Below are 23157 nucleotides of genomic sequence, written 5' to 3'. Positions count from 1 at the left end.
CTCAAGATTACACTCATAACGTCAGTCTCAGTCACATCAGCCAAAGACAACTGATGCCGAGCACGATTAAGTGGAGCAACACTCCACCTCCATTGGTATAATCACGGGCACCGGATAGATCACTAGGGATATCCAAAAAGCAGTTGTTGATTATATTTAGATCAATTGCGATAGATTTATCAGAGTTAACTTTACCTATGCCAAGCTCTTTTACCTTTTTCCATAACGGTTTTGTTGACTGTTGAACAGAAAATTGTATATAACAAAATCTTGGCATTGCGTACTTGTTGTTTGGTTCTGTTCCTTAGTCTTTTGTATATTAGCCAATCAGCAGGTGATTTAGTACGTTTTGCTTTACGAAATGCAGAATCTCTTTGAACCTGCAAATTACGTATAACATCTGTGATCCAGGGGGCTGGCCACCTAGTAACCCTTCTCGTCACCAGCGGAGTGTGCTGGTGACAAAGAGAAGTAACCAAAGAGCTAAATTTATTGACCATAAGATCAACAGTAGGGGCTAGAATTACCTCATTCCAAGGTAAAGCCCACGCATCATTGAGAAGAGCATCTGAATCAATGTATTTGTAATTTCTGAAGGGTACAAATTTAGGGGCTCGCCTTAGGAATACATAATCTGTAAACACAGAAGATGAGGTCATGTCGAGAAAGGCCAGGGGCAGGGTATTGTCCATGATGCACAACACGATGTGTCGGCAGTAGCTGTGTGGTGAGTGGCGTTTAGTGAAAGAATAGTTAAATTACAGGAACGGAAGAGGTTAGTCAAGTTGGTCTTGTCGTAGTTATCAGGTCCCAGTAAATTGCAGTTAAAGTCCTCCATTACAATGACATGACGGTAAGGAGTCATAAAATTGATAAGTGAGTGTTCGAATTCCACATGAAAATCCAGGCCAGGTGCCCTGTAGCACACAGCCACTAGAACGTGTTTTACATTACAACTAATATCGATAATCATGTAATCAAGAAACCCCAAGCTGGAGTTATCAGAAGAGTACAGGACAGATACAGAAAGATGAGATTTTACAAAAGCGCGGCTACTCCCCCACCTCCCTTCAAAGTGCGATCATTTCAATAAATATTGTACCCGTGAAGCTCAATGCTCTTGTCACTTATATGTAGTGATGGGAGAATTGAACACTTAACTCTTCCAGGGTTAACTTACTATAGCCTTAGATTGCCTATTATTCATGTTTTGGGGTAAAAAAAATTTGATTTTAAATTGCTTACTTGTCAAGGAAAAATGGAAATCTATCCATAAATAATTTTTCCCATCTTTTTTTGTGTGATAGACCAGTATGCGTATATAAGCGTCATTGACCCTTCCACGAATTGACATGCGTATATAAATATAATTGATGTTTAGGTTTAGCGTAATAAAAACATTTTATGATTAAAAATAAGTATGTACTACATGATTAGGGTTAACATACAAAACAAATAAAGTAAAAACTAATCATATAACAAAGGAGATTGATCACTGTCCATTCACATAGTCCTCCATGTTATGATAAGCTTCGAAACAGCTATCTGGGTGTAGGAACGGTTTGTTGACACACGTTTTACAAAAATTGATCGTTTCTTTTCGTAGATATTTTTTGTAGCAGACATGGCATTGATGATACTTTGCGTCTCTTCCCATGAGATGAAGTTTTCCGTCTAGCCGTGGTACGCGGGGTGCAGAGCGACTGAGAAAGAAAGAGGCAGGCCTCAATGACCTTAACTTGGCACTAAAACCTCTCCCCCCACCAAGCAGCCCGAGCCATTCCGGCACACCCTTCCACCACCTTACTGCCACCAAACTACTTCACTCAATAACTACAGAACTGATTGCAAATTTACTTTTTAGAGTACAACTGGGTGGGATGTAGGAATAAAATATTCATGACTTATTCTAAGGCAACGTACATTATAAATTTCATCTACATCAATTCAATAGGTATGATCAAGTATGAAACAACCTAACAACTACGCGCGAGTGGAGAGCGACTCAGTAAACAAAGAGGCAACCGACAATGACCTTCATTCAGTTGCCGCTAAAGCCCCTCCCCCCCCAAGCAGCTCAAGCCACTCCGGCACCCCCCCCCCCCAACCATACTGCCGCCAAACTACTTATATTATGTTCCCGATTAGCTGGAATAGCTGACAACCGCAAACAATAAGGATATTCATAAACATGATTATGCGTATATACACGCATTTGACGCTTGGCCAAAATAAGTGTATGCGTAAATATACGCATATGACCCCCGGGAAATGTTAAGTTAGGCGTATATAACCGTCATTGACCCGGGAAGGGTTAAAAGAAGTGAATACAGTGTATTCAAAAGTACCCTTGTATTCGAATACTTTTCTAACAGACAAGTCTAGACTTGTGTCTCTTGGTTATTTGGACCTGCCAAAAGGGTGGGAACATATTCTGCCTTTTTGTGCCCCCTACAAACTTGTCATGCCCATGATTTATGAACTCCAGAAAAAATATATTTGTTGACCTGCTACTTCAGTCCTGTCTGAACATTCTTTTCTACTGCATGTTTTGTCACCTATGATCGTAGAAATAGATGGAAGCTATAAACCTTAATCATATTTTGTTTTTACACAACAACATGTAATAAACATTCATTTTGTCTTTATTATTTACAAATTTATTCATTAATTGAATAATAAATAAATTTGTATCCTCTATTTGCACGTTGGCGAGGGCATTCGTCACTGCAGACTAACCGCCTGACAGGTCACTTCTCAGTGTCAAGTGTACGGGAGGACCTATTATCAGCTGGCATTCATTTAGCAGGACTTGACGTAGAGGAAGCGGAGAGCGGAGAGCGAGGGAGTATGGGCTTATCAGTTGCAGATAAGAGAACCTGCTTACCCTTGGAACTGATCTTTAAATGAAGCAGAGAATAGCAACAAAAATATAACAAATACAATTGTGTAAGATTTGCGTTCAAAAATAACGAGTTTACCACTGAAAATTAACTAAAATATGGAGCCAAACTATAGCACGTCTTACTCAAGACAGGTCATCCCCACTCTCATGAAAATCTCCACGACAGAACAATATGATATGTAACAAAATATATTATGTTACAATTTTTGCTATTAAAATTTGTTTTAAAATGCGCGCAATTAAACAGAATATACCCATCGCCATGGATAAAAACACATCACCCGGAGAGATATACACACAATATATAAATAACAATAAATATAATAGATAAAACAGCAACTTACATGTCTATTAATTGCATGTAAGTACAGACACTTTCTTAATGTACACTTTCTAAAAGTACAAGACACTTTCTTATCGATATTCAACAATTTTGTTATAAACTGAAATGCCCTTTGCTCAAGCCACTAATGTAGATTAGACTTGGGCAAGTAATGTCTAGGAGATGCTTAGGTAACTAGTCGTACACTTTCGGCCCCACTTACTGTGGCCAACATTCAAACAAAGTTAGTCTATGTTGTACTGGCCTTATGATAAGTTTATATCTTGTGCCATGGCCGTGGACTATCTGACTGTCCATGAATTTGTTGAACATGCTATCTTCAAGATATAGTGGCTGTAAAGTTTTAAAATATTTTGTGTAATGAAACTGGTTTTGCAATGGCCATGTAGAGCTATGCCTATTAAAATTCTCACGGCCTTCTTGTGCATGATAAAGATATTATCAGTATGTCTGGAGACTCCCCATATTAATAAATAATAATTAACATGTAAGAAACAATAAGCTTGCTTTGATCAGTCTATTGTAGATAGGAAAAATCAAAATCAAAGATTGAAAGTAAAATCTTTGACATGGCTGACATATCTTTCTCAGTTAGAGGATGTGACGTCCTGAGTGTTATTGAAATTATACTCCTATTATTTACTCATTGATTTATATTGTTATTATATTTGCTACGTACTTTATTACCATTATGTTAAACTACTAATGATAACTAACTATTGTAGTTACTATTGATTATTGTAATGTGGTATTATTACGTGCAATAATTGTTTCATGTTATTAAACAAGCATTACTGATTGCTATAATTATTAACTTTCCAATTTCTGCTTTTATTATAGTGTTATTAGCATAGCTCACAGAACTATTATTCTACACAAAGCATCTGTACACTGTACATACACAACATTATATAATTTTATATCAGGCACAATTTGTAAAATGGTGTTCGCATATATATATACATATAGGAATATGTGGTGACGGATACGTGACACTGTAGTATAATGACATGTGCTACCTGTCTGACGTTTGGCTCATTGGCCAATTTGATGAGGAGATGTAGCAGAGAGGCGTGTGCTCGGGAGCTCTCCTGGGTAGCACTGTGAGCCACCCACGTGTACCAAGGCACCTCAATGAACACGGCTCCCAGAAATGTGTGGCAGTCAGGCAAATACTGGTCCACTACCTGCAAACATATCTGAAATTGAGCTCAGAGTAGAATGGTGTGTGTGTGTGTGTGTGTGTGTGTGTGTGTGTGTGTAACAGGAGTCATTGGGAGACATTGACTTGTATACACATCAACGTTGAGAGGACCTAAAACGTTCTGAGGACACACGCTAAGTCCTCAGTGTGTTTTAACAACAGATTCGTATTCTGGAGGTGCCTGCGAACCCAGGAATACAATTTTCATACATGGTAAGAATATGTCCTCAGTTTGTATGGTTAGTCAGACACGTTGTTTCGCTGTGTGTCCACCACGTTGAGAGATCGATACACACACACCCCACTAGCTCACTATATTTGAAATTTTTAAATACAACATCACTAGTCCTAGTTGCATCGAATGCGAACCTCTTCAACGCTATTGTTACCTTCAAATGTCTCTTGGACTATGTTCGGCGGGCAAAGATCCTGACTAGGATTTAACCTATGTGGGTTAGCACACATATTATCATTATATCTCTAGCCTCCAAATTTGTTTACGCTTTGCTGAGGACGTAATGTTATATGTTACTTTTACTGTATCAATCTAATTGGTTCTAAACAATGCAGTAAAAATGTTAATACTTTATTTCATCGTGGAAATTATCGGTTTCTTACAAATAAATCTTGACACATTGCAAGTGGGAGTGCAGACCCATGGGAGTGCCGACCCATGGGAGTGCCGACCCATGGGAGTGCCGACCCATGGGAGTGCCGATGGCCGAGCGGTCTAAGACTTTGGACTTTGAGTCTGAGTTAGAGATAGCACAGGTTCGAATTCTGTTTGTGATTCTTGAACTTTTTATCAGTACCATCGACCTTGTTCTGCATCGACTCTCCCCCTTATTCTGTTTGATAAGATCCTCGCACAGGCAAGTGGCCCATGAGGACGGGCAGAATAAGGCATAAAAGGGGACTGGCTTCCATTAAAAAAATTATATAAAAACATTTGTAGAGGTTAGCTTATTTGACTCTATAGATTTTAATGATATTGGTTGCATTCGATACAACTTCAGACCAGTGTAACTTACCTTCTTCTCAAAAAAATGTGTTGTGATGCCCAGTTTGTTCTTCTTTTCAACCTCTTGCATTATAACAATGTCCTTTATTTTCCACTGAGATAACACACTGGTGTTCTTTAATATAAATTATCGTTTGAAATATATAGAGGCCTTATACTGTCATAATCTTGAGATCTTTAAAATTTTTCTTTACAGAATCATCATAACCTAAGCAAAGAATTGTTCTAATTCCTTTTTTTTTTAATAATAAAATTTGATTTAAATTCAAATCAGATATGGCTCCATATAAGAAGGTACAATATAATATATCTGAATGGTCAGGGAGCTCTTGGTTAAGTATAGCGTTCCTCAAGGCTCTGTTCTCAGACCACTTTTGTTTCTGGTATCAATCAATGTCTTATCTTTCTCAGTCAATTCCAAAACATTATTACATGCAGACAATGTAACAATTTTAAATAGTAATAATGACCTGAATAAATTTAAAAAATGTCAATGGAATCCATTCAGTAAGCATCATTGTGGTTTCATTCCAATGGATTTGTATTGAATGAAGATAAGACACAGCACATAATTTTTAGCCTGAGACCAGTAAATTACAATATTTATTCTGATATTGAGTTGTTGGATAGTGTGAAATTGTTGGAAGTTTTTGTGAATGACCATTTGAGATGGTGACCCCACATTCAGCCAAACTCTCCATGTTTATGTCTTAAGATGTCTCACTTGTTGCATGCATATCGATTATCTCAAAACTGCCTATTGTGCCTTCTTTAAACCACAGAAAAATCACCATATGTATTAACCCTTTCCGCTCGGAGCGGTAATGTTAGAATGTTCACAGAGATCGGATGGGCAGCAGTGTTGGCCACCGCCATTTCCTCTAGCGCGCGCATTTATTTTTAGAGTTGCCGTCCTCAGAGATCGGATGGTCAGCTGTGCTGTCCGTTAAATAATCCTACTAGCGCTCGGATGGACAGCAGCGTTGACCACAAGTTATAACCTCTTTTTTTTATTCTGACGTATTTTTTTATAATACAACGCATTAAGATCAATCAGCTGTTTCATTACAAAGTTTGGAAATTGATCATCTGGTCAATATTGCATTCTAGGCTTTCGTTTTAGCGCGCTTTTAACCACATTGTCTACATGCATTATTAGAACGGATTGTTTATTATTCTTAGTATTGTGTAATTTTATTAAATATTAGTGTAAATGAAGTATTGTAGATATCAGTGTAAATATAACTGTAAATAAAAGTGTAAATATATCAGTATTAATACCTGTATTTTGTGTTTTTAAAGTGATAACGATGAATGAATATAGGTTTGTTGACTGTAGTCCAGGCAATGTTAGGGACATTCTAAATGGTGGAGATAGTGATAGTTCAGTACACTCAAGTGATGTAGACGAAGATGTGGCAGACGGAATGAACAATGAAGATAATAGTACTGAAAGTCAACATGGAGTAGATGAGGAAGCTGAAAATGAAGATTGTAATGGTTGGAGAGAATGGAATGAAGGTGAGGAAATCTTTGTAAAATTCAATTGGACACTCAATAGTGGTTTTAAACCTCCAACAGGTGTAAAATCAACAACCCCTTTGCAATTCTTCCAACTTTTCTTTACAGATGAGTTATTAACTGAGATTGTAAAAGAAACTAATCGTTACGCCCAAGAAAAGATAATGAAAGTAACTCCTTTAAGGAAAAAATCTATGTGGAAGACCTCTTGAAGGTAGAAAAGTGAAGGATTGCGTCGTGTGTAGCAGCAGAGCACAAGGCGGCACCAGAAAAAGAGTGAAGTTTTATTGCAAAACTTGTGAAAATGAGCCCGGTCTTCACATCAGTGTTTGTTTTGAAAAGTACCATTCATCTCAGATATTTCAACAACAAGATGACAACACTAGCCTGCAGTTAAATTTGTATTCGGAACAATAATAAGCAGTTAAATTTTATTTTTTATCATGTTATAATTATTTACTGTCACATTATTAATACTCACTGTAACTCATGTTAGTTTATAGAAATATAACATTTCCATTGTAATACTTTTCGACTACATTATTATTTACCTTTGGACCTTTAAATCCATTTAACTTTTTAAAAGGCACAGTATCAATGACGCGGCGAAAATAAATCCGAGCTGGTGGGGACGCAACAATGACGTGGCTGCTGTGTGCACGCAGGCGCCATAGTGAACAGCACAGCTGCCCATCCGATCTGAGTGGACAGTACACACTAAAATAATACGAGCCTACAAGAAGCCATATTTGGTCAGCACTGCTGCCCATCCGAGCGGAAAGGGTTAATTAATAGGATACCACCACTACATGCCAAACGAAGGCCCAAGGAGGAATCTTGTGAAGAATGTGTTTTAAAAAAAATATTGATTTTTATAAAGAACTTGTAATTAGCAACTACAACCTTGTGGAGAACAAATGTAATTTACAGAATGCTAACAATATGACTGCTGGCAGTGACTCATCCCATCAGCTCTATGGATTCTGATTGCTGCGCTACCCTCTTTCTTCTGCCTTCCCCTAAAGGCTTCCTGAAATGTTCTAAGGCACTGTAGCAACCAGGATGAACACCACAATCACATCCTGGGCACCAGTACCGACTATGTGTTTGTTTTTGAAAAGTAGAACTTACAACGCACACACGAAGTGTCACACTAATCAGTCACACCAGGTTGTGGGCACCATCTGCGGCTGATTGGTGAGCGTGGCAAAAGCTGACAAAATCAGCTGACCGTTATTCATTCTACTCAAAGGCTTACATAATAGCCAGTGTGTAGATAAATCTCCCCTAAATTGTACTATGAAAATTACACAATAATTAAATAAACCGTTTTACGGTAATTTAACAAAAACGAACATATTGCACAGTGCGATTGTAGCACTTTAAAGTGGTTTGAACATATCACACAATGCAATAGTAGTGCTTGGAGGGTTAAGCCAATCTCTCAAGCGCATCCGGCTTTTTATTTTTAGAAATAAACCAATCTCAAAACACTCCTGTTTAAGTATCCATCATCAAAACATACAAGGTGTCTCCAGTAAAACAGACAGGTTTACAAACATTTTCCACCAAAATATAGACAGAATCAGCAACAAGATAACGTGACTCAACCATTATCTTGAACTCATTTAGCCAGACTTCACAGTAGTTACTGAGCATGGCTGCTCTCCTGATAACCTGCTGAATGCCATCCTGGTTAATTACAGTCTAAGCACAGCTTAATGTAGAAAAAATCATCAGTAGCCATATATAAGTTTAATTGTCTCAACAACTCACTTGAAAATCATAATATCAATAACTTGAGTAAAAAGCTTGTCTGTGAAATGGCCACCATCAGGCATATGTACCGACCACCCAGTGCCCCACTTGATGTTCCTCTAATACAAGCAATTCAATACAGCTCTAATACAGTTCATCTCTAATTGTATTGGTAGATATCTTAATATTGATGGCCTCAGGGATCTAAATAATGCACATCAAATAAACAACTTTCTTGCTTCATTTGATGTACAAAGACTTGATTTACCACTAACTGAGATCACAAACATAAGATCAATTGACATAGTATGTACTAACTCAGAAGAGTCTTTGATCAAAGTTGAAGTCATCAATACTGGGTTATCTGACCGTACTGGGTAAATATCAACTCTTGGGAGGGGGAATCTCTTGGGATTCCCAGCTCTACTGAGGCACTTATATCGAGCCGAAGAAATTTAAGTGCACAGAGTCTTTCAACGTTGAAAGACCTTATAGCCACTCAAGTCTGAGGGAGATTATCCCAAGCAACAGGTGCTGATCACTTCATTACAGTAGAACCCCTCATATCCGGCCACCACGGGACCGAGCCCCTGGCCGGATAACGATTCGGCCGGATAAACCAACCTACAGTACACAGCACTTGACGAAACAAAACAATTGTACTGTACTGTACTAACCGCACTGGATATAATCAACGAACTGTTTACAGGTTAAACCTACTAGCTCAACTGAGGACAACACAGGAAAATGTAAACAAATAGATACACCAAAATAACGCAAGAGTCGTGGGAGACTAGTGCGTGCAACTGCGCGTCTGCAAGCCGTGGTAAATAAATTTCGATATTGGCTTCCGGGAAGTGGCCGGAAAAAACCGAGGTGCGGTAAAACCGAGGCCGGATATGAGGGGTTCTACTGTAACACTATAACAACGATGTTGGATATATCGTGTCCATACTGAACAACAACTAAGAAGAAAAGCCGGTCTTAGTAGACTCACTTCGAGCCCACAGGTTGATTAATTGAGAAAAATTTTCATCAAAGTAAAAGACAAATTCATACTTACTGATCAACAGGCTGACAATACCCGAACTGCAGAAATTAAAAAAAGATTATGATCTCAAACTAAATTCTATTTGGAGAGAAGGCAGTGCAAATTTTATCACAGTTTCTAACAAAAGTAAATGAATATGGAATATGATCAATCCTGAGAGAGCTGCGAGGAAGAGCAGTGAAGAAATCACATGGGAACTAAATATTTCAGGATAAGCAGTTACAGACAGCACCCCAGTAGTAGATCATTAATACCTACTTTACGACTGTAACTCAAGAGACCTTGTAAGCAGAGGTGAAAGGTGATCCACAAGAAACATAAGATGTACAAGTGCCCTCTCTGGTCCCTGTTGGTGAGGAGAAACTGGTGGACCTCCAAAAATCAAGAGGTAATCTTAACGCAAAATACATAACTTTAACCCCTTTTCATTCTAAACTTTATACAGTCCCCAATAGCAAGCCTACAGATTGACAATACATTTTTAACATAGGCTCAGTCAAAATGACAAAGTTAATACAAATAATTTGTCTGTCTGTAAGAATCAAATAAACCGTTTAAATGTATATGTATTACTATGTATTGTATGTATTACTACATTGTCAGACGATGGGAGGGAACATTTTGAACACTTACTTTGATCACAGGTACTTAAAAATTGGTGTTTACTTGTAATATTTAGTAATTTACATTATTCAATTGTTTTAAAATTCAAATAGCTATAACTACTGAATGAATCCACCTTTTGAAGTCCGGTTTGCGGCATTGTACTCTGCTAAGTAAGACCTTTAATTTGATGCCAAACTTGACCTATGCTGCTATTTAAGAATTTTGTCTGGACTCCTTGTGGACCGTCCCCCAAAGGGATTATCTGGTCGGTAATTGGGCAGATGTGTGCGTTACTATCACCAGTAAGCACGTGTGAACTTTGATATTTCTTTCTATTGTGGTTCAAAAATTAAAAAAAGAGGTTCCAGACAAGAAGTGCAGTCGTCTGCTCTATAGGTAGTTGTGTTTGGGTGGTGATTCTTTTCTCAGTGATTAAATGTGTTATAAGTCATTTGGCCGTGCAAGTCCAACCAACAAGTAAAGTATGAAACTGAATAGTAACTCTGGATCACTTAGTTTTCAGTTTTTATTTGGTGATATTTTTATAATTCTCATCAAATAGTTACCTGCTTTGAAGTAACCTCTAAACTGCTACAATTTTGAAAGTGCCAATAATACATTTTTGACTGGTTATTTTATTTCACATAGTTATATTTATTATTAAATACAAACTGTTCAAAATTACATATCTATGATTTAAAATAAGTTATCAATATACTTTGTTGTAACAACCATTTATTCAGAGTTACCTGTTTAAAATCTGGTCTAGCCACTAGTACCTGGCTGCAATTGATAAGCAGTTACCATCAGTGTTATCAAGTCACTGATAGCTCAGTGGATAGAGTGCTGGTCTAGTGAATCCAGGATCAGTGGTTCAAATCATCTGTGATGCATATCTTTTTGCTAACATGATTTACATTATTAAAATATAAGTAATGTTGAAAATAATTATTTTAAACTCAGAAAATAAATAAATATTTCTGATTTTATTATTTTGTTTTACAATTCAGATTTTATTAATTTTTTTACATTTCATATTTAATTTATTTATTTTACAATTCATATAATTTATTTTACATTTACGATTTTAAATAGATTAGAAGTGCTTGGCACTTGAATGACAAACATATGTGACTTGTATACATCTTTTTAAAAACACTAGAACTTATGTTATTCTATCCTTCAACAAAAGGCATCTGAAAACCCTTGTCTCAAAAAACTAGAAATGTCCAAATATCCATGTGGAGTGTGTGGCACAGGTGTTAAATACCAAGGAATTGCCTGCACTGGTACCTGTAAACTGTGGTATCACTCCAAGTGCCTAAACTGGCCAGACAAACATCTCAAGAAACTCACTAATTCCCAAATAGAACAGTGGGGAATGCTTTAAATGTAAAGCGGTTGTAAATAATGACTTGGGAGAGGCAGATGTGACCAAACAGAACAGTCTTTCTCTCCACCAGTCCTCGCCAACTGCTAGGTTGAAGCCTATTCAGACACCAAAACAGCGAGTTCTGATGTCTGAAAACAACCTTGAAGAAGTAAAAACCAAAATCCAAAATCATGAAAATCTAGAGGAAGCCGACTTAGAGACTTCATTAACATTAGCAGCAGAAGTAGGAAATGCTTTGCTCTGTGAAAACAATAAACTCAAAACATGAATTGTGTGATTTTAAAACAGGAAACAATCATTTTAAAAACCACAATAACAAGCCTGGAATCCAAGATTGAGGCAATGCTGACTGATGAAGAAAAACACTTAAATCAAATAGAGAGACTTCAAGAAAAATTAGAAGATACCCTACGTCAACTGGATAAAAAGTAAACAAGCCAAATTTGAACTACAACAAATTTTTGAAGAACATGACACAAATCAAAACCAATTAATCATTAAAACATTTAGATAAAATACATAGTCTGGAAAAAACAAATCTGGCCTTGACTAAACAGGTAAACCACTTACAAGAAAGTAAAAGCCAGCCAGCAAATCTACAAACTTATAGTGAAAGAGAGACACAAACGGACAAATAAAATACCAATCTCAGCCACATCAACCTCATTTAATATTTTAGAAATCTCTAACCCTATCACAAATACAAACTCCCACTTCACATCGCCAGTGCTCCTGCTTGAACTGGAAAACATAAAAAAGAAACAAAATATCATGGAATGTAACCTAAATCTACTCCTAAATCAATCCCAAGCTGTAAATTCCAAAAGCAAACATGGTACCCCAACCAAAAAGGGCAACTTAAAACCAAACGAATTAAACTCTAAAGGAAACAAATCAATTCCGAGCTTTCACGGAAGGAACGTATTCAGCGTCTCTCTGCAGATGGCAAAGAGTAAATTAAGGATAGGAGAAACTAATCTGACACTACCACCAGGGCTTTACAGGGGGAATCAGCCAAACCCCGCCAGAAAAAACCGTCTCAACCACCAGTGACAAGGGAAACCAGCTACACGACAACTGAGCTGCAGTCAGGCCTTACAGGGGGAGTCAGCCAAACCCTGCCAGAAAAACTGTCTCAACCACCAGTGACAAGGGAAACCAGCTACACGACAACTAAGCTGCAGTCAGACCTTACAGGGGGAGCCAGCCAAACCCCGCCAGAAAAACTGTCTCAACCACCAGTGACTAGGGAAACTAGCACAGCGGTTAACACCAACAGTAGCAATTTTTTAGATCTGCGAGAAAGAAAAGAAAACAAGTTCAAAACAAGGATCATCTGGAAACACAAATATTCAAATAAGAGGGAGCAACAGCAAAGAAAACCATTAACAATCTTTCACCAAAACACAGATAGGATATCAAACAAAATTGAAAAACTTAATGCAGAGCTAGAAACCCAAAAAACCTCAATGTGGTAATCATAACAGAGCACGGACAAAAAAAGGAAAGCCTTGACAACACCAGACTCACCAACTACTCTTTGAAAACTGCATTCTGCCGTGAAAAACCACATAAAAGGAGGTGTAGCCATATTCATACGAAACTCCCTGGTAGGACATTAACATAGATGTAGTTGACTTAAAAGAATTCTGCATTGAGATGACCTGTGAAATGGCCGCCGTAAAAGTTACTATCAAGAAAACAATTATCTACATTATTGGAATTTACAGAACGCACAGAGACCTGGATACAGGACTAGAAGTGATCAATGACGTCCTTGAAAAAATCAATGCTGAGAGAAGCTCTACATTACTTATCGGTGATATAAATATTGACTGCCTTGCTAAAAATACTGACCACCACAAGCTAAGAGACATTCTTAGTAGCCACAACATGTATAGAGTTGAGGCTCCCCCCAACCCGAAAAACACCAACATCTCAAACATCAATTGACTGTGTCTGTACCAACTTAATGGCAGAGGAACTGAATGTTCAAGTAATAGACACCTGTATATCTGACCATACAGGACAAATATGCAGAATTGCTATAAAAATGGACTCACCATCCACTTTAATGACAAAAAGACATATGACCAATAGAAAATTTATTCAATTTAAAAAAACACATTGAAACAAGAAAACTGGGTTGATGTCTATAACACAACAAATCCAAATGATGCATATGATTAAATTTAACACTACCATTCAACAGGCACTAAACTATACATGTCCACTAATTACTACGAGGCAACAAAGATACAAAAACATCAGTCAATGATCCAACTGCAGCAGAATTAAAACAACAGTTTTTAAGGGCACAAAACTTATACCACACAAGCGGTAGTGAGGAACATAAGAGGAGAGCATTCCTTTTAAAAAAGGAATATGACTTACAGCTCCGAAAAATTAAGGCAAGACACCAATATAACTAAAATTGCTGAGGCTGATAACAAATCAAAAAACCATTTGGCATATAATCAACTCAGAAAGGAAAACTAAAACAGAAATAAATCAGCTGACCAAAATTGACATCAATGGACAGGATACATCAGACCCATCAGAAATAGCAGACTATCTGAATAATTTTTTTCACCACAACAGCAGAAGAAACAATTATGAAAAATGGAAAACATAGACAAACAACAATCTTTACCAGCCCCCTCAACAGACCTTCCAAATCTTATACTGACACAAACTTGCAGGCAAGAAGTTTCCAAAATAATCAAATCACTGCAGCCTAAATCCTCAGCAGGGTACGATGATATATCCTCTAGATTGCTAAAGATATGTGAGAATGAACTTGTGGACCCTCTGGTAGACATCACCAATAAGTCTTTTAACTCTGGTATCTTCCCTTCGGCACTAAAAAATTGCTAAAGTATACCCTAAATTCAAAAAGGACTCTCCCACACAAGCAGCTAAACTACCGCCCCATCTCATTAATACCCACTTTTTCTAAAATAATTGAGAAAATTGTCTTGACTAGACTCTTTGACCACCTGGACACTCCATCAGCTTTTGACACCACATCAACATGGCTTTCTGGCTGGGAAATCGACTAACACAGCACTGATCAGCTTAGTGGAATTCCTACTTGACCAAGAAGAAGAGGGAAACACATCGACTGCCATCCTCTTAGACTACAGCAAAGCCTTCGACTGCCTGGATCATGACTATCTCATAAGGAAATTAACAGCTCTTGGAATACAGGGAAGTGCAAAATCATGGTTCTCCAGCTATCTAACCAACAGAAGCCAACTGGTGGAAAATAACACATTCAGCAAATGGCAAATCAAAATCAATTAGATCCAAAACTGAAGCCAATCACAAGAGGAGTCCCTCAAGGATCAGTGTTGGGGCCTGTTCTGTTTATCCTTTACACGAATGACTTCCCCTAAGCATATGCAAGGTTTACTGCAAGTCTCTAATGTACGCTGATGACACTGTACTACTTCTTGGCAGGACCAAAGGCAGAACAACTGGAAGTGGACAGTTATATTGCACTAAACATGGCAGTTCAATACTGTCACAACAATGACCTTGTTGTGAATGAAAACAAAACCAAGCAACTAGTCCTGGGGAGACGAAAAGAGCACACTGGAAGACTGCCTGAGCTGGAAGAAGCTACAGCTACCAAGTATCTTGGTGTTACTCTGGATGACAAACTATCATGGACAGAACACATAGACTCTCTTTGCAGCAAATTAAGCACAGGGCTGTTTGTGATAAGACGAATAAAAAATTTTATGTGACATGACAACAGCTAAAATAGCCTACCATGCCCTTTTCGAACCACATCTACAATACGGAATTGCTGTCTGGGGTGGTACTACAGCAAGAAAATCTCCAACGTGTCCTTGTCCTCCAAAAAAGAGCAATCAGAATTCTGAGCAAACTTACAATCCAGAGAATCTTGTAGAAAAGCCTTCCAGGAGCTAAAGATCCTCACAGTACACAATTTGTTACATCCTAGAGGCAATAAAAACACGTATATATCAAGATGCCCGAACTAGCAAGCAATGGATCACAAACCCACCAACACAACACCAGGCAATGCTCACAACTACTGCCTACCTATACACCATCTCAGCTCTACAGAGAAGAAAACAAGCTACTCTGGGGCAAAGATGTGGAACGCCTTGCCAGAAGAAATGAAGAAAACTGACAAGCTACTTTTTGGACAGCGCCTAAAGATCTGGCTACAAGACCGGCCCTTCTATTCTGTAAACGAGTTCTTTGACAGAACTTCTAATTTGTAACTAAATGTAAAATGTTACCACAGCATTAGCTCTTAAGATAAACTTTATGACACTGTACTTATCTTGAAGATAATGTAATAAAGATATTTTGACTTTTGACTTAATTGTCACCCTGTATATATAAATACAAAACATCTGCTCTTTCTTTAACTTGGTAAACTTTTTATTTCAAACATTCTGTTACTCTCTGGACAGCTCTTGTATAAAATCACTTTTATTGGAATTGAAATAATATTCAAAAACCAATACCTTCAGCATGAGATCAATGTCCTGAAGTGTGGGAAAGAAGCGTTGCCAAGGCAGTGAGATGAGATTGCCATGCATCACACTGAGGATGTAGTCTTTAATAGAGTTGTGAGCGAAGTTGGTAACATAAAACTGCCACACACAGCTTAACATGTTGCTGCTAGCCACTACAAAATGTCATACAAATGGTTCAACTTAACAGTATAGAAACTGAAATTTAGTATTCTGTTATTTAGTCAAGTCTACCTTTGAAAATCATTTACAAAGGCTATCTAGAAAGTAGATTACGTTTCACTCTGTAGCCGCTAGAGGTGAGACTATCGTGACCATTTTGATGTCAGGGAATTTCTCCATTCAGTGGTTACCCAACCGTGCTAGTAAGAGGTTACTGTCACTCCTTGCTGTCTTCAATAGCAGTTAAAAATATGTGATGCAATTGAAAATCCCGCGAGTTGTAAAGTGCCATCAGTAATACGGTTTTTGTGGGCTAGGCACAACAAACCAATTGAGATTTATTGGAAACTCTGTGACGTTTATGGAAAAAATCTTATTACTGACGGTGGAGTGCATCACTGGTGCATTAGGTTTAAAAATGGCCGAACTAATGTGCATCATGACAAATGAAGTGGACGTTCAAGCATTATGACCGATGAAATTGTTTCTAAAGTCAATGAGAAGATTAAAGAAGACCATTGATTTACAATAACAGAACTTTCACTTAGTTTTCTTTAAGGATTTTGTTACATGAAATTGTTACACAGAAGTTAGGTTAACATAAATGTTTTTGCATGACAACGTTCAACCACACACGGCAAATCGGACTTGAGAAGTCCTAGATGCTTTTACGTGGGAGGTGTTTCCACATCCGCCTTACAGTCCGGACCTTGCACCCAGCGACTACCACCTGTTTTCAGCAATGAAGACTTGGCTTGCGACTCAGTGCTTTAATGAGGAAGAGGAACTGCAGGAGGGTGTGACTACCTGGTTGAAGTCTCAGGCAGCAGAATTTCATAATGCTGGAATTTCAAAACTAGTTCACTGCTATGATAAGTGCATTAATTTGTATGGTAACTATCTAGAAAACAGTATTTTAGTGCTACTTTCAAATGTATACAATACAATTTTTTTCTTGTACTTTGTTTTTTGTTTATATCAAAACGTAATCTACTTTCTGGTTAGCCCTCGTATAACAATATATAAATTCTTCAATAATTTTGCTAACTACATAAAGCAATACTGTATTTCCTTTTTAAATAAAACCTCAATTGTAAGTATCTTCACAAGTACATACAAAGCATGATTTTGACAAGGATAAGTGAGGAGATGGTGGATTTTGAGGATGTCTAGTAAAGAATTCTTCCTCGACCTTTGTTAACCTGAGTACATACTAGACTATGAACAGAAATCTTATATAATGAATCAAAATTATCTCTTGAATAAATAAAAATTATGTTAAGAACACACATAAACAGTATAAAATGTAATAAGGTAGAGTTTGTCTCCTATTTGCCTATCAACCTTGTTGATCTTCACATATACCTCTGGCCAATAAGAACAGTCTATGAAAAATTTGGATATAAATGAGGTAGGCACAAATTATTGTGCAGTCTAGGAATAAAGTGAAAAGCTAGAAAATTTCACAGGCCGAACAATACTACATCGAGTTACCTGGCAGGGTGTCTACAACAAAACGTATACATTCAACAAACATGGATGCCATCTTGTTGGCGTGGCCACCATCCGCAACTATCCACGGAGGTAGCACGGAACGGTCATCAGTAAGCTGTTGGATCCACGCAGCAGTGGGCTCAGTCAAGTGTCGTGTGAAGTACGGAGCCAGCCACGGAGAGAACATCCCACACAGATGTGGCCACAGCTGTTCGCACACTTCACACCAATACAATTATCAACTTCACTTCATGCATTAATAAACTTCACTATGGATTAATAGACCGAATTGAAAATACCATGATCAAAGCTGATCTTACACTCACATTTATCAGACAGAGATCCCCGATCGTTCTGCAGGGTGGCCACGACCAGGGCGTGTCCTATCATGCCCTGGAAGATGGATAGAGGCTCGATGTATACTCTGTATTTGGGGTACAAGCCGTACAGCCCGTACTGGAGTCTCTCTTTGGTGAAATGACCTCCGAACATGGATGCGGTATCTCTGAGCTATGCAACACACCATGCTGCAGTTTAGACGAATTTGAAAAAATAATGTTCGAAGAAAGGGGAGTATATACATGAAAAGTTTTCACTACACTGTCATTAACATTTAAACCCGATGATGTGGTACCTAAAACTACCACTCTCTCTACCAATTATCTTATTAACTCACTGGAAGTACTTATACGTAATAGGTTCTACTTTTAGAGAGTAAAGAATAATGAAAAAGAATTAAAAAATAAAAAGTCGTCTGCTGGTTTGGTTGTGTTGCTAGTTGGTTGCAACTATTTTTAGTCAGTTCCAATGAAGTCTTTCAAAGTGTTGTTTAGATGTTGATGATAAGTGAATATTTTCTATACTAAAAATACTGGAATAATAGGTATCAGTTGATATTTTAAGTATTACATTAAGCTTTGATCAAGAAAATTGCTTGGACATTATAATCTATATATATGTTTATTACGCAAACAGTTTAAATGTATTTCACAACATGAATACATTTTTAAAGAAACAAGCTCTAAATCGGGCAATAAAAACAACATTTTTGACTAATAGTTCTAATGTTTTTAATGGATTGTTTTTTATGGTTTGAAAGTGAAGTAAAGTCACATATGGCTTATTTGCTGTGACATGATATAACCAAGTTTGCCTGTAAATTGAATACCTTATCTAGAACTGATAAACAATCTTAACCATCAAGTATAACAGCTCAGTGGAAAGAGTCTCTGCCTGGCAACCTAGAGGTATGGGTTCTGGTCTCACTTCAAGCTTATCTTTTTGCTTGATAAATTTAATTGAGCTAATATTACTTAGTGAGTTTTTATTTTTATTTTATTGAACTTAAAAAATAAATTGTCACATAACTTATTGAATTTATATATATTAAAATAACAAAACAAGGTAAAAAGAAAGTCAAACTAATTCTCCTTGTGGTAAATGTAGTAAAAATGTTATTAACAATAGTAGAGTGTATTGTGCAGAAGTAACTGCCTTAAATGGTACCATTTGAAATGTACAAACCTTACTCTAAAAGCTTTTAAAGAGTTGAGTAAAAGTAATATAATATGGACCTGTAATAAATGCATGAATAAAAATTTTGATGAAGATTCTTATGACGAGTCCTCTGAGGAAAGTGACACCAAATCTTTGGACAAAATTTGTCAATAAGTGAGGACTTAGGACAAGAAGAGATAATAACTAATGGAGTTTATTTATAATTAAAAGAACAACAATTAGAAAATGTAAATTGTGTCTTGAAAACTGTAAACAAAGATTTGTTTCTGGGAAACAAAAACATACAAAATCTAAAAAAATCAAAAGACTTTGTTTGAATCGTCTTATAAAAAGAAGAAATAAATAAGCTTCAACAGGAAATTAAAGAATTAAGGAGCAAGTCTATTACATAGCCATAGGAGTGTTTTAATTTTCCTAGAAAGTCCTATAAAAGTAAATGATATAGCCTACCAAATTCCTTGAGCACTACTAACCCTATTCTTAAAAAGGTACCTTCAACTGAGAGAGGACATAATGATTCAAGAAATCAAACAAAACTATAAGCTACTGTTTTCCGTGAAGGGAAGCAAAAATATAAAATTAGTTCTCCTATTTTCAAATCATATGCAGAACATAATTTTATCTTAAAAAATTACTATCAGGTTTTAATGCCGTCAGACGATAGTGATCATGTGGATTGTAGCGAAGTAAACACTCATGGAAGAGTAAAAATAATCTTGATTTGTGCTGACAGTCATGGAAGAGACTTGTCATGGCATGTGAATGCACAAATAAATAAACTTAACAAGAAGGAAATTGGTAACAATGAGAAATTTATGTCAGTAGGGGTTTGTAAATCCTGGTGGTCGAACTTCACAAGTTTTAAAAGAAAGGAATATTAAAGAAGAACTTACTAACAAGGAAGTGTACTAGTAATTGTGTGTCTGGGATAAATGACATTGCTAGAGATGAAGTAGGAGATGCACTGGCCAGAATGAAAGAGACACTTGACAAGTTTAGTTGATAAAAACATAGTAGTAGACTTACCTAATAGGTGATTTGGTTGACTGGTGGTGTATGAATTTAGCGACCAAGAAAATAAACAATGAACTCAAAGGACTAAGTGAAGCAAGTAAGACGGAGAGACAATTTACATACACCTCATGGTATGCATCTGAATCCGAGAGGAAAAGACATGGTTGGCAGAGAAGATTTGGCAGCTGGGATTGGCTCCTTTCAACTTGAGAACGTGCCTTCCTCTACCAGTAGACTCCACTATCAATTTGGGAAATGGCAAGTCGACACAAGAGGACCCCCCACCATTGGTGCTGCAGCCTTCAATACCAAAGTTTTGAGTATTTTTCACCTTGATTTTACAATTAATTAGGAATAAATTATAAGATAATTAGACTTAGTGTAAGATAAGTTAAGCTGTAATGTTTTATGTATTAATGAGCATTGGCTATTGCCAAGATGAAACCCTGCTCTACATTCCGGGCTGGGTTCACTTTAGCTGCTACTTATTGTAGAAAACCACCCACTCACCAAAGGTGGCTGTTGTATCTTTGTGAAAAATGAATTAGATTATAAGAGTATTAATGTTGAGAATTCCTGAAACCAGAGAAAAACCAATAGGTCCAAAAAATTAAAGGTAAGAGGCCAAAACCCAAAGAATCTAGGGTAAAAACAAACATAAACCTCAAAACACTACAACAACAATAAACTCTTCAAAAATAAACTATAACAAATAGCAGACACCTAAAAATAAAAACCAGACTGCAGCTTAAGATAAAAAGTATAACGTTTTAAGGACACGAGACAACAAAAATTCACCTTCAACAACGGCAAACTACATAAATTCAACAAAATTTCAACAATAGACAATATACTTTATTCATAATCATTGAGATTAGAATGGTGTCATTACATAGGTATACAAATAATATAAAATTGTATTAATTCAGGTCAGTTGAAAAGGTGTTGATTCATCATTTCTCCTCCAGTCCAGGAATTCCTCAATGGAGTAGTAAGGGCGGTGAAGAAGCCAGGTAGTCAGTTTTATTCTGATCTGCTGTTGTCTTGTGGTGTTTTTGACCTCTTGTGGAAGGATGTTTCGAAAATTTTGTTCCGGCATATTTGGGTTGTTTTTCAAAGAGGTCAGTCGATGGGTGGGAAGTGTATAATTTTGTGCCGCCCTTGTGTTGTAGGAATGTACATCAGCTCCTCTTGTCAGGTTTTGTTGACTGGCATAAATAACTGCTTCTAGGATGTACAGAGCTACTGCAGTCAGTAATTTTTGCTGTTTGAAGGCATCCTACAGGATTCCTTTGGTCCTAATCCTGTTAATATAAGGACTGCTTTTTTCTGTAGCAAGAGTAACCCTTTGCATGTTAATTTTGGAGGAGCTTCTCCATACATTTATCCTGTATTTGAGGTAGCTTTCAAAACAGAGCAAAGTAAAGCACATCTTACAACTTCCGCACTGGCAATCTGTTTTAGTCTTCTTAGTACATATAATGCCGAGCTAAGTTTCCCACATAATTGGTCAACCTGGTTGTTCCAGGAGAGAGTTTCATCTATGATTACTCCAAGGTAATTCATACTATCCACCCTTTCGGCCTCCGGCAGTTCCAGTACTTCATCTTTTCTTCTTCCTAATACCAGTTGCTGGGTCTTGGTATTGTTTAGTTACTAGTTTTCATTTGCTTGACAATACTCTATTGCCAGATTTATTGCTATATAGGACTCTATTTCCAATTGTGATGGGTGTGCATTTTTTAGTAGGAGGACTGTATCATCAGTGTACATTACCATAGAGCAGTAGTTTGTAATATATTCAGGAAAATCACTGACAAAGATGATATAGAGAATAGGGGCCAGTACTGATCCTTGTGGGACGCCTCTGTCAACTGGCAATGCTTTGGAGGACAGTTCTTTTTGTTACTCCCTTATTTGAAGTTTTTATTTTGACTGCTTGAGTTCTGCCTGTTAAGTAACTCCTCTGATCCCTTGGTCTTCTAGTCTTTTGAGAAGTAAGCCGTTGACTCAAACAATCAAAAACCTTAGTGAAGTCCAGGAATATTGCAGTTACTGTATTTCCTACGTCTAAAGCTGACATTAGATATTCAGAAATGCTTGCCAGGGCTGTTGTCGTAGATTTACCCTCAACAAAAACCATGTTGATTGCTTGATAGCAGGTTGTGTTTATTGAGATGGTCTAGAAGATGTAACAGTACAATTTTCTCAATAATTTTGGATACTACAGGAAGCAAGGAGATTGGCCGATAGTTACTGTTTTGAGTTGGGTCTCCTTTTTTGAACTTTGGATAGACTTTTACTGATTTTAATTTTGATGGATAAATACCTTATGCAAATGATTTATTGATTATATCTTTTAGTGGTCATATTAGTGGCTAAATACAGGGTTTATCAGTTTTGTAGAAATGTCATCAAAGCCAGTTGCATTTTTAAATTTGATTTGCATTATGGTTGTTCTCACTTCATTTTGAGTTGTCGGCCAAAGAGCAAAAGTGCCATTTATTTTCAGCCTGGGAGGCGGTTTAACAGGCATTCCATCATAGACAGCTTGAGCAAGTGTGTTGTTGGTGATACTTGCAAAACATTCGTGGAGTTTTTCTGCTACTATCATGGGGTCTGATGTCAGTGTATTATCGTTTTTTAAGTT

The 23157-nt window shown here is 37.1% G+C and overlaps 1 protein-coding gene across 1 annotated transcript in view; it reads right to left on the bottom strand.

Annotated features, from left to right (window-relative positions):
- Window positions 1-23157, bottom strand: part of LOC124369659 (ectopic P granules protein 5 homolog) — a 335562-nt gene that overhangs the window by 39077 nt on the left and 273328 nt on the right. Inside the window, exons 32-35 of the mRNA XM_046827710.1 lie at window positions 18302-18485; window positions 17976-18194; window positions 16311-16474; window positions 4268-4435 (exon numbers count right to left, since the gene is read on the bottom strand). Of these exons, the coding sequence (XP_046683666.1) occupies window positions 4268-4435; window positions 16311-16474; window positions 17976-18194; window positions 18302-18485 (735 nt within the window). The remainder of the gene's footprint in view (window positions 1-4267; window positions 4436-16310; window positions 16475-17975; window positions 18195-18301; window positions 18486-23157) is intronic.

The sequence above is a fragment of the Homalodisca vitripennis genome, chromosome X (genome assembly GCF_021130785.1).
Source record: "Homalodisca vitripennis isolate AUS2020 chromosome X, UT_GWSS_2.1, whole genome shotgun sequence".
NCBI classification, from domain to species: Eukaryota; Metazoa; Arthropoda; class Insecta; order Hemiptera; family Cicadellidae; genus Homalodisca; species Homalodisca vitripennis.
The sequence above is the reverse complement of the archived record's forward strand: the minus strand, read 5'-3'. Positions and strand labels throughout refer to the sequence as shown.